The sequence below is a fragment of the Prionailurus viverrinus genome, chromosome B3, assembly GCF_022837055.1.
Source record: "Prionailurus viverrinus isolate Anna chromosome B3, UM_Priviv_1.0, whole genome shotgun sequence".
Taxonomy (NCBI): Eukaryota; Metazoa; Chordata; class Mammalia; order Carnivora; family Felidae; genus Prionailurus; species Prionailurus viverrinus.
This window is the reverse complement of record NC_062566.1, coordinates 109,378,050-109,390,681: the sequence shown is the minus strand read 5'-3', so window position 1 is coordinate 109,390,681 and position 12,632 is coordinate 109,378,050. Positions and strand designations below refer to the sequence as shown.

At 42.9% G+C, this 12,632-nt stretch overlaps 1 protein-coding gene and 1 long non-coding RNA gene across 7 annotated transcripts in view; one reads left to right on the top strand and one right to left on the bottom strand.

Annotated features, from left to right (window-relative positions):
- The window catches only part of ZFYVE26 (zinc finger FYVE-type containing 26), an 84,450-nt gene that overhangs the window by 35,523 nt on the left and 36,295 nt on the right, over window positions 1-12,632 (top strand). For all 6 annotated transcript variants that reach the window (XR_007152915.1, XR_007152914.1, XR_007152913.1 and 3 more), the window contains exons 24-29: window positions 3,711-3,833; window positions 4,233-4,409; window positions 6,116-6,362; window positions 7,138-7,233; window positions 9,655-9,818; window positions 11,133-11,269. Coding sequence is in view for 2 of the 6 variants with exons in the window: in XM_047862331.1 (XP_047718287.1) it covers window positions 3,711-3,833; window positions 4,233-4,409; window positions 6,116-6,362; window positions 7,138-7,233; window positions 9,655-9,818; window positions 11,133-11,269 (944 nt within the window). In the remaining 4 variants the exon portion in view is untranslated. The remainder of the gene's footprint in view (window positions 1-3,710; window positions 3,834-4,232; window positions 4,410-6,115; window positions 6,363-7,137; window positions 7,234-9,654; window positions 9,819-11,132; window positions 11,270-12,632) is intronic.
- Window positions 3,827-11,183, bottom strand: LOC125167738 (uncharacterized). Its single transcript, XR_007152917.1, has 3 exons — window positions 11,075-11,183; window positions 10,598-10,677; window positions 3,827-4,093 (listed from the first exon to the last, which is right to left on the bottom strand). It is a non-coding gene; the product is annotated as an uncharacterized LOC125167738 (long non-coding RNA).

Sequence of the window (12,632 nt, the reverse complement as noted above, 5' to 3'; positions counted from 1 at the left end):
AACATATAATGCAATAATGATATACCCATTTAGCCCATCCCCCTCCCACAACCCCTCCAGTAGCCCTCTGTCTGTTCTCCATACTTGAGAGTCTCTTATGTTTTATCCCCCTCCCTGTTTTTATATTATTTTTGCTTCGTTTCCCTTGTGTTCATCTGTTCCCTGTCTTAAAGTCCTCATATGAGTGAAATCATATGTTATTTGTCTTTCTCTGACTAATTTCGCTTAGCATAAAACCCTCTAGTTCCATCCATGTAGTCGCAAATGGCAAGATTTCATTCTCTTTTGATTGTCGAGTAATACTCCATTGTACCCCATCTTCTTTATCCATTCATCCATTGATGGACATTTGGGCTCTTTCCATACTTTGGCTATTGTTGATAGTGCTGCTATAAACATGGGGGTGCATGTGTCCCTTCGAAACAGCACACCTGTATCCCTTGGATAAATACCTAGTACTGCACTTGCTGGGTTGTAGGGTAGTTCTATGTTTAATTTTTTGAGGAACCTCCATACTGTTTTCCAGAGTGGCTGCACCAATTTGCAATCCTACCAGCAGTGCAAAAGAGATCCTCTTTCTCTGCATCCTCCCCAACATCTGTTGTTGCCTGAGTTGTTAATGTTAGCCATTCTGACAGGTGTGATGTGGTTATCTTATTGTGGTTTTGATTTGTATTTCCCTGATGATGAGCGATGTTGAGCATTTTTTCATGTGTTGGCTGGCTATCTGGATGTCTTCTTTGGAGAAGTGTCTATTCATGTCTTTTGCCCATTTCCTCACTGGATTATTTGTTTTTTTGGGTGTCGAGTTTGATAAGTTCTTTATAGATTCTGGATACTAACCCTTTATCTGATATATCGTTTGCAAATATCTTCTCCCATTCCATCGGTTGCCTTTTAGTTTTGCTGATTATTTCCTTCGCTGTGCAGAAGCTTCTTATTTTGATAAGGTCCCAGTAGTATTTTTGTTTTTGTTTCCCTTGCCTCTGGAGACGTGTTGAGTAAGAAGTTGCTGCGGGCAAGATCAAAGAGGTTTTTGCCTGCTTTCTCCTCGAGGATTTTGAGGCTTCCTGTCTTACATTTAGGTCTTTTCATCCATTTTGAGTTTATTTTTTTGTATGGTGTAAGAAAGTGGTCCAGGTTCATTTTTGTGCATGTTGCTGTCCAGTTTTCCCATCACCACTTGCTGAAGAGACTGTCTTTATTCCATTGGTTATTCTTTCCTGCTTTGTCAAAGATTAGTTGGCCATACGTTTGTGGGTCCATTTCTGGGTTCTCTATTCCATTGATCTGAGTGTCTGTTTTTGTGCCAGTACTATACTGTCTTGATGATTACAGCTTTTTAATAAGCTTGAAGTCCGGGATTGTGATGCCTCCTGCTTTGGTTTTCTTTTTCAAGATTGCTTTGGCTATTCGTGGTTTTTTCTGGTTCCATACAAATTTTAAGATTGTTTGTTCTGGGGCGCCTGGGTGGCACAGTCGGTTAAGCGTCCGACTTCAGCCAGGTCACGATCTCGCGGTCCGTGAGTTCGAGCCCCGTGTCGGGCTCTGGGCTGATGGCTCAGAGCCTGGAGCCTGTTTCCGATTCTGTGTCTCCCTCTCTCTCTGCCCCTCCCCCATTCATGCTCTGTCTCTCTCTGTCCCAAAAATAAATAAACGTTGAAAAAAAAAAATTAAAAAAAAAAAAAAAAAAAAAAAGATTGTTCTAGCTCTGTGAAGAATCCTGGTGTTCTTTGGATAGCGATTGCAATGTCTACATTTTCTTGGTAACTACATCACATTCTTTTCTCTTTTTGTGTGTGAAATTTACCAACGTACAGAAAAGTGTAGAGAATAATACAATTGATGCTTTTATACTGTCACCCCACACTGTACACCCTAAGTACAGAATGTAGCGCTAGTGGTGAAATTGCTGAATCGTCAGGCATGAGCATCCTCACCTTTACCGAGATGTTAGAAATTGCTTTTCAGACCAGTTGTCCTCTTGCAGTTCCTATTGCTCCACATTCTTAAAGCATTCAGTATTGTCCAGCTTTTCCCTTTGTGCCTATAAGATGAGATCTCATTACTGTTGGAATTTACGTTTCCATGGTTACTAATGACCTTGAATATCTTTTCAAATGTTTATTGAACATTTGAGTGCTAAATAGAATTTCATTTTTTTTTTTAAATTTTTTTTTTCAACGTTTATTTATTTTTGGGACAGAGAGAGACAGAGCATGAACGGGGGAGGGGCAGAGAGAGAGGGAGACACAGAATCGGAAACAGGCTCCAGGCTCTGAGCCATCAGCCCAGAGCCCGACGCGGGGCTCGAACTCACGGACCGCGAGATCGTGACCTGGCTGAAGTCGGACACTTAAGCGACTGCGCCACCCAGGCGCCCCTAGAATTTCATTTTTTAAGGAGCTAAATATACCATAGTTCAAAATGTGAATGTACTCATTCAGATGTTCATTCATTCATTGAGGAAACTTTTATTGCTCATCTGTAATTTGCCACTCTACTTCGTGGTGGTGAGACAAGACAGTTAAGCTTAGCCCTTGACCTTGTGCAGCTCACATTTGGGGAAGGGTGGTGATGTGAGGCACATCCCTAGATGACTGCGATATATCAAGTGACAGATTGTGGAGGGAGCACAGGCAGGGCACCTAATGGGGCCTGCGAAACCAAGAAGCACTCCAAATGAGGTGGCAGAGTTGTGGGGAGGACGTTCCAGATGGCACCACATTAAAATACTCGGACGTTCTCTGAAACTTTAATCCAACATTCACAAATTGGGAGTGGGGGCTAGCAAATGGGGACACAGATGGAATCCAATGCCCAGCATGTTTGTTTGGCCTATGCAGTATTGGTCAGCCAAATTTTAATTTTTCATATTGTGATCTCTTCCCGACATTTTGAAATATGGAAAAAAATTTTTTAATTTTTTAATGTTTATTTATTTTTGAGAGACAGAGACAGAGACAGAGCGCAAGTGGCGAAGGGGCAGAGAGAGGGAGACACAGAATCCGAAGCAGGCTGTAGCTCTGAGCTGTCAGCACAGAGCCCGACATGGGGCTCGAACCCATGAACTGCAAGATCATAATCTGAGCTGAAGTCAGACGCTCAACTGAGCCACCCAGGCACCCCTTGAAATATGGAAATTTTTTGATTGAAGAAAATTTTTTTTAATTTTTGAAGTCTGGCAACACTGGGCCTTGCATATATGGTAACAGTCAGAGCTGAGTAGACACTGTCTCCTTTGTGTTTTGTTTTGTTCTTTTGTTTATGTATTTTAATTCAAATATAATTAATATATAGTGTTATATTAGTTTCAGCCTACAATGTAGTAATTCAGCAATTCCATACATTACTCGGCACTGTCTCCTTTGGACAGTCTTCTCAGTATTCCCCATTTCCTTACTATCTCCCCAGGGTTGACACCAAATGTCAGTCACTAGATGTCCTCTTTTTCTTTTTTATACTAGATCACAGAAGAAAGTGATATTAATCATCAGCGTACTTCGATCGTTTTCATGACTCCCTTGCCACTGTAGTCCTTTGAGTTTATGAACCCACTTTAATCCAATAATGAACTTCCCATCAACACTTACCAGACTTTCCTGGGGACTCCAGCAGACTCAAGACTGCTGAGAAAAATCTGGCAAAAGCTGGATGTGTGACAAGGCCGGTGATTTAAAGAGATTCAAGCCGTGTGTGTTTCCTTCCAGGAGTATGGACTGTGTGAAGAGTGGGGCTGCCTCTACCCCATTCCAAGAGAGCATTTAATCAGCCTACATCAAAAGCATCTTCTCCACCTTCTAGAAAAAGGAGATCATGAAAAGGCTCTGCAAGTAAGCCTCCATCATTTGCCATTTTTCTTTTGGGATAATACAAAAAGTTTAGTCAATTCAGATGACTTTGTTCATGCTGAATCCCATGCAAAGCATTTGCAGTCTCATTTCTGCCCCTTCATGTCCTTAAAGAGTCCTTTGTGTCCTCAAGATGATTGTAGTCATCTTCAGCAGAAGGTGCGTGGCCTTGCCTTTTATACCAAATGGTCAGCTGAGTCCAGGATTCTGCTAAACTCTGGTCAAAGCCATCATTTGTGAAGCTACAGAGATGGCAGAAAAAAAGAGTACAGAGAAGGGATTAATCCAAAATGAATAAACCTAAATGTTCATTCTCAAAACAGGGCTGGACTGAGTTCTTTATGGTCCTCACCTTTCTCCTCTACGCTTCTCCTACAACAGCTCCTACGAAGAATTCCTGACCCCACCATGTGCCTTGAGGTCACAGAGCAATCCCTTGACCAGCACCCTAGCTTAGCCGCTTCTCACTTCCTGGCCAACTACCTCACCACCCACTTCTACGGAGAACTGTCTGCTGTCCGACACCGTGAAATCCAGGCGCTATACATAGGATCCAAGGTCAGGAAGAAAATGGGGTGGTGGGAAGCCATCCCTGGGGGAGAGACTGCCGGCCTAGTTCCCACTTCAGAACTTATGCTTTCAATGGCTCTTCTCCCAGGCACCTGCCATTCTTGGTCTGTGCTGTATAAAACCTTTACCGTAACAGCACACCATATCCTAGTTGAGTCCCTTAGGAGTAGTCATTCTCATCTTGCCTTGCCCCCAAAGTGAATTCTGGGTGGTCCTCCTGACTTTTCTTCATGGTTTCCCTGGTGTCTGCTGTATCAGTGCTTCCCAATGCTGACTATATGGTAGAATCACTTGGACTTAGAAAAAAAAAACAAAAACCAATCATTGACCTTTGCCCCAGATCAATTAAAACTGAATCTCTTGAGGGGTGCCTGGGTGGTGCAGTCAGTTAAGCGTCCGACTTCAGCCAGGTCACGATCTTGCGGTCCGTGAGTTCGAGCCCCGCGTCGGGCTCTGGGCTGATGGCTCAGACCTTGGAGCCTGTTTCTGATTCTGTGTCTCCCTCTCTCTCTGCCCCTCCCCCGTTCATGCTCTGTCTCTCTCTGTCCCAAAAATAAATAAACGTTGAAAAAAAAAAAATTTAAAAATAAATAAATAAATAAAACTGAATCTCTTGGGACAGGGCTTAGCTATCTTCCAAAGGGATTCTCATGTGAGGATTTCAAACCACTGCTTGATAACCTAGTCTGGGCTAAAGAAAAAAGAATTAGCTGTCTAGGTAATGAGGCCTTTATGTTTGATGTGTAACCTTAGAGACACTAACAGAAGAAATTATAGACTAGAAAAAGTAATCTAGTGAAGGAGGGTCTGGGGAGAAATGGACCCATCTGACACTGTTCTAATGATTCCAATTGGCAGTCATATCTACCATGCGGTGAGTATGGACCTCACCCCACAAGTACAAGTGCCGTGAATATGACCACTGCTCACTTGCTAAGAGTTCAACTACATAAAATGTTCCAAAGGAAAATGCACTCTTTTTTTTTTAATGCACTGTACCTAAATGGGTGAATGAATCCTTGAAAATTGGCAATGAGCAGACCCAGTGAACATATTTCATATCTAGTGATAACAACATCTAGGAGTTTAGAGACATAATTTACCTATAGGACCCTAGAAGTGCTTAACTTAGCCTCCTGTTGCTCATTCTAATAATGCCTCATTCTACTATTATATTGCTCATTCTACTAATGCCTCGAATAGACAGAATGTTGGCTTTAAGGATCAGGCAGAGCTCAACTATGCCTAGAGGTGCCACCTGTGGGCCAAATCCAGTTCTCAGCCGGCTTTTGTAAGTCAGGTTTTTACGGAACACAGTCCATACATTCCTTTATGTATGGATTATGGCTGTTGTCACGCTATATTGGCAGAGTTGAGTAGTTGCCACAGAGACTTTATGACCCATAAAGCCTAAAATACATACTATCTGACCCCTTACAGAGAAAGTTAGCCAACCCCTCATTTAGGTAAAGGTACTTAAAGTACTTCTTGATTGCCACCTGAAAGATTTAAATAGAGGAGTTCAGCCTTGCTTCCTAAAAGACTGCTAGCCAATTCTAATAGTTGGCCATGTGCCTTTGGTCCCTGATCCTCTGTCCGCCCCCCCCACCCCCTGCCCGCAATAAGAACCTTGACTTTCTTCTGAAATGCTAGTGTACTGTTTTCTTTATTGTGTGAATCTATCCTACAAACAGGTTCTACTGACCTTACCTGAGCCACACCGGGCCAACTACTCCCATTTGTCTTCTAACCCCCTCCTCATGCTGGAACAGCTACTCATGAACATGAAAGTGGACTGGGCCACTGTGGCTGTGCAGACTCTGCAGCAGCTGCTAACTGGGCAGGAGATTGGCTTTACCATGGATGAGGTTGACTCACTGCTTTCCAGATATGCAGGAAAAGCCTTGGATTTCCCGTACTCTCTGAGGGAGAAACGATCAGGTAACTGCCAACATACTAATGGGTGCTCCACCTGGAGGAAGACACACCATACTACATCCCTAGTTTTAATTTCTCTTCTGTTGAGTTGATCAAGAGTGAAAGGAATACATGTCAGGAGAGAAAGCTCTTTGTTATATAGGAGAGCTCTTGGCCCTGGAGGAAGTAGCAGGCTAACCAAAATTAAGGGATGGTAGATTAGAACTGTGCAGACAATAAAGGTTTGGGAAACAAAACATGCTGGGAGTGGTCTCTGTCTGGCCTCAGTGCAGTGGACTCTAAAGTACCGTCATTCTGTATTGATGGTATGCTTTATTCCCAGGGTCACCTCAGATACCACTACTATGCGAGCGGAGCCTCTTCTAGAATGAGTAAAATGGAATGTCAGCTGATGTTCCCAGACAGCTTTTTTTTTTTCTTACTCACTACCCTCCAGGGCTATCATTTAATTGTCTTCTATTTCCCTCTGGGCATTTTTTTGTAAAAAAAAAAAAAAAATGTATATATATGTATACATAATACATATGTATGTGTATTATATATATATTTTTAAAAAAGATAGATAGATATAAAATAAAATCCTAGCAGCTGCTTCCTTATCTCCTTTGCTTTTTGAGGAGTTTAAGAAGCATGAAAGTACCTCTGGCATACTTTTTATACCTAGTAGAATCATGTGATAACATTCAGCAAACAACAAGGCTTTAAATTAAATGCCTAGCATGGTGAGGAAAGATGCTTATGGTAGAATATATCTTGTCAGCATTTTCCCTCTCTACAGATTCTGTGATTCATCTCCAGGAAGTTGGGCAGGCTTCAGACCTTGAGACCTTGTCTAGATCTCCATCAGCAGAGTTCTCTTCTGCTGCTGCTCCTGGTAAGAACAGGTTCTGAAGGTTACCCATTGGTTCAATCTTGCCTTATTTCCAATTCTTTTGCTTCTTTTTTCATTTCCAGTTACAACATTCTTTTTTTTTTTTTTTTTTTTTTTTAAGTTCATTTATTTATTGGGCGGGGGTGTGGAAAGGCAGAGAGAGAGGAAGAGAGAGAATCCCAAGCTGGCCCTACACTATGAGCACAGAGCCCAATGTGGGGCTCAATCTCACAAACCACGGGATCATGACCTGAGCCAAAATCAAGAGCCTGACGCTCAACCAACTGAGCCACCCAGGTGCCCCCTTCAGTTACAGCATTCTTAGTCATTGTTTTCCTTTGTCCATTCCAGCTATATCCCAGAAAATTTAACAGTTGATTTTTTTTACTTACAGTAGTATTTCTAGAAGATCTCTGCAAACCCTGAATTAGCAAATACTAGACCATTGCTCCTAGGGAAAGTGTATGTATGTGTGTGTGTGTCACTTAGATTATAATCTTAAATTGAAAACCATTCATCCTAGTAGATTTTATTTTCTTTATTTTACCAAAGAGAAAAAGAGGTCTAGAAGTGTTAGAGTGACTCACCTGAGGCAAGCCCACTAATGAGTGCCTAATGAGTGTTTGGGATTCAGACCCTGTCCCACTAGCCCAAGAGCCAGAGATTCTGGCAATACACCACGCTGTCCCCTACCATCTCCGTCCTCTGGTCACCTCTGTATGAGAGCTGAAATAAGAAAGCAGAATGTCACCTTGTTCAACCTCAGATGGAAACCGGCATGTCAGGTGACTCACTCATTCGCCACTCTGCCTGTGTCTACAAAGGCACTGCAAATACTGATTTTGAGGTTACAGATAAATTTTGGTGACTGGCAAAATGCATAAATACAGACTTCACTAATGGGGATGATAGACTGTATTTAGTCCTATACTGCAGTTTGTCATTTATGTCTCCTACACAGGATGCAGTCTCCTTGAAGGCCTCAGCCATGTCTGATGACCCCTTTTCACCACGCCTCCTTTCCCACAGTTTCTGGCCCCTTGCTCAATGGCCTGCCCTCCTCAGAAGAAGCTCAGCAAGTGTTTGTTTTGCCAACGATTAAGGGAGTGGGATTCCAGGGAGAGATTTTTGGGCACTGCCGAGAGTCACTGTATTTTTCAGTTCTCTTTTTCTGTGACCTGCCAACATTGCTCTGCTAGGGACAAGAAGTTTCTTTGAATACCATAGAGCAAAGACTGTGGCATTTCATGGCCATACTTTAAAAATTAGCCATGCTGTACAGTAACCAGCAGACCTGAGGGAAGGGCGCAGACTTACAGTTTTATGAACAGCCTCATGCATCTGCGTATGGCAGCTTGAGCAGCTTTGGTTTACCCTTTTTTTTTAGTTTTTTATTGTGGACATTTTCCAAAACTCTAAAGTAGAATAATGTAATGAAGTCTCACATACCTATGGCCCAACTACAATAATTATCATCTCATGATGGCCACTCTTGTTCCATTATACCCTTGACCCTCTACTGGATTATTTTGAAGCAGATCCTAGATATCATATGATTATGTTTATGAATATATCAGTATATGTCTCTAAAAGGTAAGGATATTTATAAAGCAAAACCATAAGATCATTATCATGCCTAAAAACAAATTAATGATTTCTTGTTATTATCATTTCCCCAGTTGTCTCAATGTTTTTTTTTAGAATTGATTTTTCTAGAATTAAGATCTAAATAATGTCCATATATGGTATTTAGCTAAAATACCTCTTAAATCTCTTTTCATCAATTGGTTTCCCTGCCTCTTTTTTTTTTTTAATTTTTTTTTTCAATGTTTATTTATTTATTTTTGGGGGGACAGAGAGAGACAGAGCACGAATTGGGGAGGGGCAGAGAGAGAGGGAGACACAGAATCGGAAACAGGCTCCAGGCTCTGAGCCATCAGCCCAGAGCCCGATGCGGGGCTCGAACTCACGGACCGCGAGATGGTGACCTGGCTGAAGTCGGACGCTTAACCGACTGCGCCACCCAGGCGCCCCTCCCTGCCTCTTTTTTATTTGTGGAGGAAACTAGGTCATTTGTCCTGTAGAGCTTCTCACATGTTAGGTTTTGCTGATTGCCACCCTGCAGTCTGGGTCTCCGTCCCCTGTATTTCCAGTACACTCATAGGTAGATATAGAAGCTTGATTTCATTTAGGCTTAATATTTTCTGATAAGTGTATTTGATAGGTATTTGTATGCCTGCCATCAGGAGACACTCAATGCCTGGTATCTCTCTATGACACAGTCAGCCACTGATGACCATTGGCTGGATATATAACTTCAGTAGGGGTTTGAAACATGGAGAAATTATAATTTTCTAATTCCTCCTTCCTTTATTAGCTGGACTATTGATCGCCTTTTACTCTGACTTTCGTTCTGACTCCCAGGTGTCTCCACTGTACGTTCCCCCAGTCCAAGGGAGAGGAGCTTCCCAGAGAATCAGCCCCCCCCAGAGTTTGTCCCCCCAGCAACACCCCCTGGCAGGCATCAGTGGGTGCCTGACGAGAGTGCAAGCGTCTGCATGGTCTGCTGCAGGGAGCGCTTCACCATGGTAAGCAGCGTTGGTCTCCAGCTTTACCAGCAGGGGAACTGAAAGGAAACCACCAGTTCATGAGCCTGGAGTTTATAGTCACCTCCTGTCCCTAAGAGGATATTGGTATTTTTAATTTTTTTAATGTTTTTATTATTTTAATTTTTGAGGGGGGGGGAAGAGAGAGAGAGACAGAGTGCAGGCAGGGGAGGGGCAGAGAGAGAGGGAAACAGAGAATCTGAAGCAGTCTCCAGGCTCAAGCTGTCAGCACAGAGCCTGACCCAGGATTCCAACCCCTGAACCATGAGATTATGACCTGAGCCAAAGTCGGATATGTAACTGACCGAGCCACCCAGGCGCCCCTTGATAATGGTATTTTTAGAAGAACTACCAAATCTAAGACTTTGGGTTTATCTTTGACCCAACCAGAAATATTTTCTATATTCAGACAGGTGGTAGACACCTTCAAGGCGCCTTAAATTTTAAAATCTTTTTTTCTCCATTCTAATGAAAGAATAAACAGAGGCAGAGTGATATAGCAGGAGGAGTCACCAAACACCAACCAATCTTCTTTCTAGCTCCCCTTTCACAGTAAGACAGGTGGCTAGTAGTGGTTTTATGTGCTAGCTCTGGAGACAGAGGACATAGGTTCTAATCCCAGCTCTGCCTCTTACTAGCAGTGTGACTTTTTCAGTCTCTGTAAAGCATCCCTTTACATCCCTTGTAAGCTAGGGATGATATATTTGTTGGCCCATGGAACTGTAAGGACTGGGTATGATAACATATGGTACCACACTTACCACAGTACTGACTGGCTTATTAGCTCGGGGCTGATGAGAACGATGATAATGTGATCTCTCTGTGACTCTTTTCCCCTCATCTGTGAAAGAAGTATATTTATCAGCCTCTTACAGTGGAATAAGACAGTACTAGTAAAAGCATTTTGAAAAAAAAAAAAGATACTTTCTCATCATCATCAGTGTCGTGAAGAAATGTGATATGTGTTGATTGAGAAAGTCCCTTCTTCCCCACTGCGTTTTGCTGTGTCTTCACACATTGCCTCCACAGACAGGTAGAACTTGTCAGGAACTATTGCAAAACTAACTGTTCTATTACTTGGTCACCTTTGCCCACCATCTGAGAGATAACGTTTAAATGTCAGCTTCTTAAAGGCAAGGACTAAGTGTTCTTTCTCAGTAGAAGCCTGAGCACCTGGTATTCTAGGTGTGTCACAGGTGGCTAATACCAAAAGTAAATGGGTTGACAGATGTACTCACCGTATCTGCAATCTCACCTTCTCCTCTTGCCTCTTCTCTTCCCAATGACACTCCTCAGTTCAACAGGCGTCATCATTGTCGCCGCTGTGGCCGGCTAGTGTGCAGTGCCTGCTCCACTAAGAAAATGCAGGTGGAAGGCTGCAGAGAGAGCCCTACTCGCGTGTGTGACCAGTGCTATAGTTACTACAACAAAGAGTGAGTGTCCTGCAGTGGGGCCGCTACATCCATTGACCTCTGCACCACAACCCCCCCACCCCCACCCCCCTGTCCTTACACTCCTTAAAGTCTCATTGTGGAGAGCATCTGAAATCTGGAACAGTTACAGCAAGTTTTAATTTAGCATTCATGCTGAAATGTCATTAACTCTACAGTGAAATGTTTGACTTTGGTCAGAGAAACTTCTAAGAGAGGAAGTAGGGGTGAGAGGAAGCAGAACTCAAGACTCTTACATGATGTTCTTCCTGATATCAGGACACATGGTTCCTGTCTGAGGCCAGTAGCCTCACCAATTTTTCAACCACTCTTGCTTCCGCTGGTTTCAGCTGGACTCAAAGACACATATGCACACCTGTTGAATGTTTGGGCATCACTTCCATCATTTCTAATCCAGCTAGTCAACCTGGCTTGTCACCCACAACTAGGACAGCCCCCACACCTCCCTACACACAGTTTACCTAATGACAGAAACTGCTTATACCTCTGACAAGACAGATTGAGACTGTTTGCTGGCTTACTGTTGCTCAGTTTTTTTCACTTCTAGCAGCAAAGGAGGGTGAAACTAAGACTCCTAGGCCATCTGGGAATATGAGCCAAAGAAACTCCTCAAAAGCAAGTTACTCATGTTTTGTTTACGGACTTAAATTGATTTTATATTCTGCTCAACAGAATTATTGCGTTTGTTTTAAGATGAACACTTTTTGTCATCATTTACCATGATGATCACTGGTCTCCTAGGAAGGAAGACATACCATGCTTATATTGCCAGTTCTGTGATGCTGACATACCGCTTGCCTTCCTCGGAGTAGAGGACAAGACAAATATCCATATACCATATTGCTGAGATTAGAAATGAGCAGTAAATTGATGGGGATTCTCTCACTCAACAATTACTCAGCAATAAACACTGTGTCCTCAAGGGGGCCCCATGTTAGTGGGGAGACCTTAACAAACAGACCACAAGGTCATTGGATGAGTGTAGTGGTAGAGACACACAGCTTAGCCTGATGGTGAGAAGATTTCTTAAAGGTATAGCACCTGATCTGAGCCTCTGAGTATGAGAAATTAGTAGGTAAAGAAGCCAAAACGGCATGCCCAGAAGTGGGAGTGACAACTGCAAAGGTAGCAACAGGAGAATATGTGGATTGTTTGAGGAAGCATAAAGAGGCTCGAGCAGTGGCTCCTCATACAGGTGATAGACTTGACCTCTGACTTGTGGCATCAGGACTTAGTGCTTGGTGATGCTAACTGAAATTGACCAGAGCCAGTGGCAGAGTGGAGAGGACTTTTATGGGTTGAGCACAAGTCATGGGTGGCAGGAGTTGGTCTCAAGAGATAACCA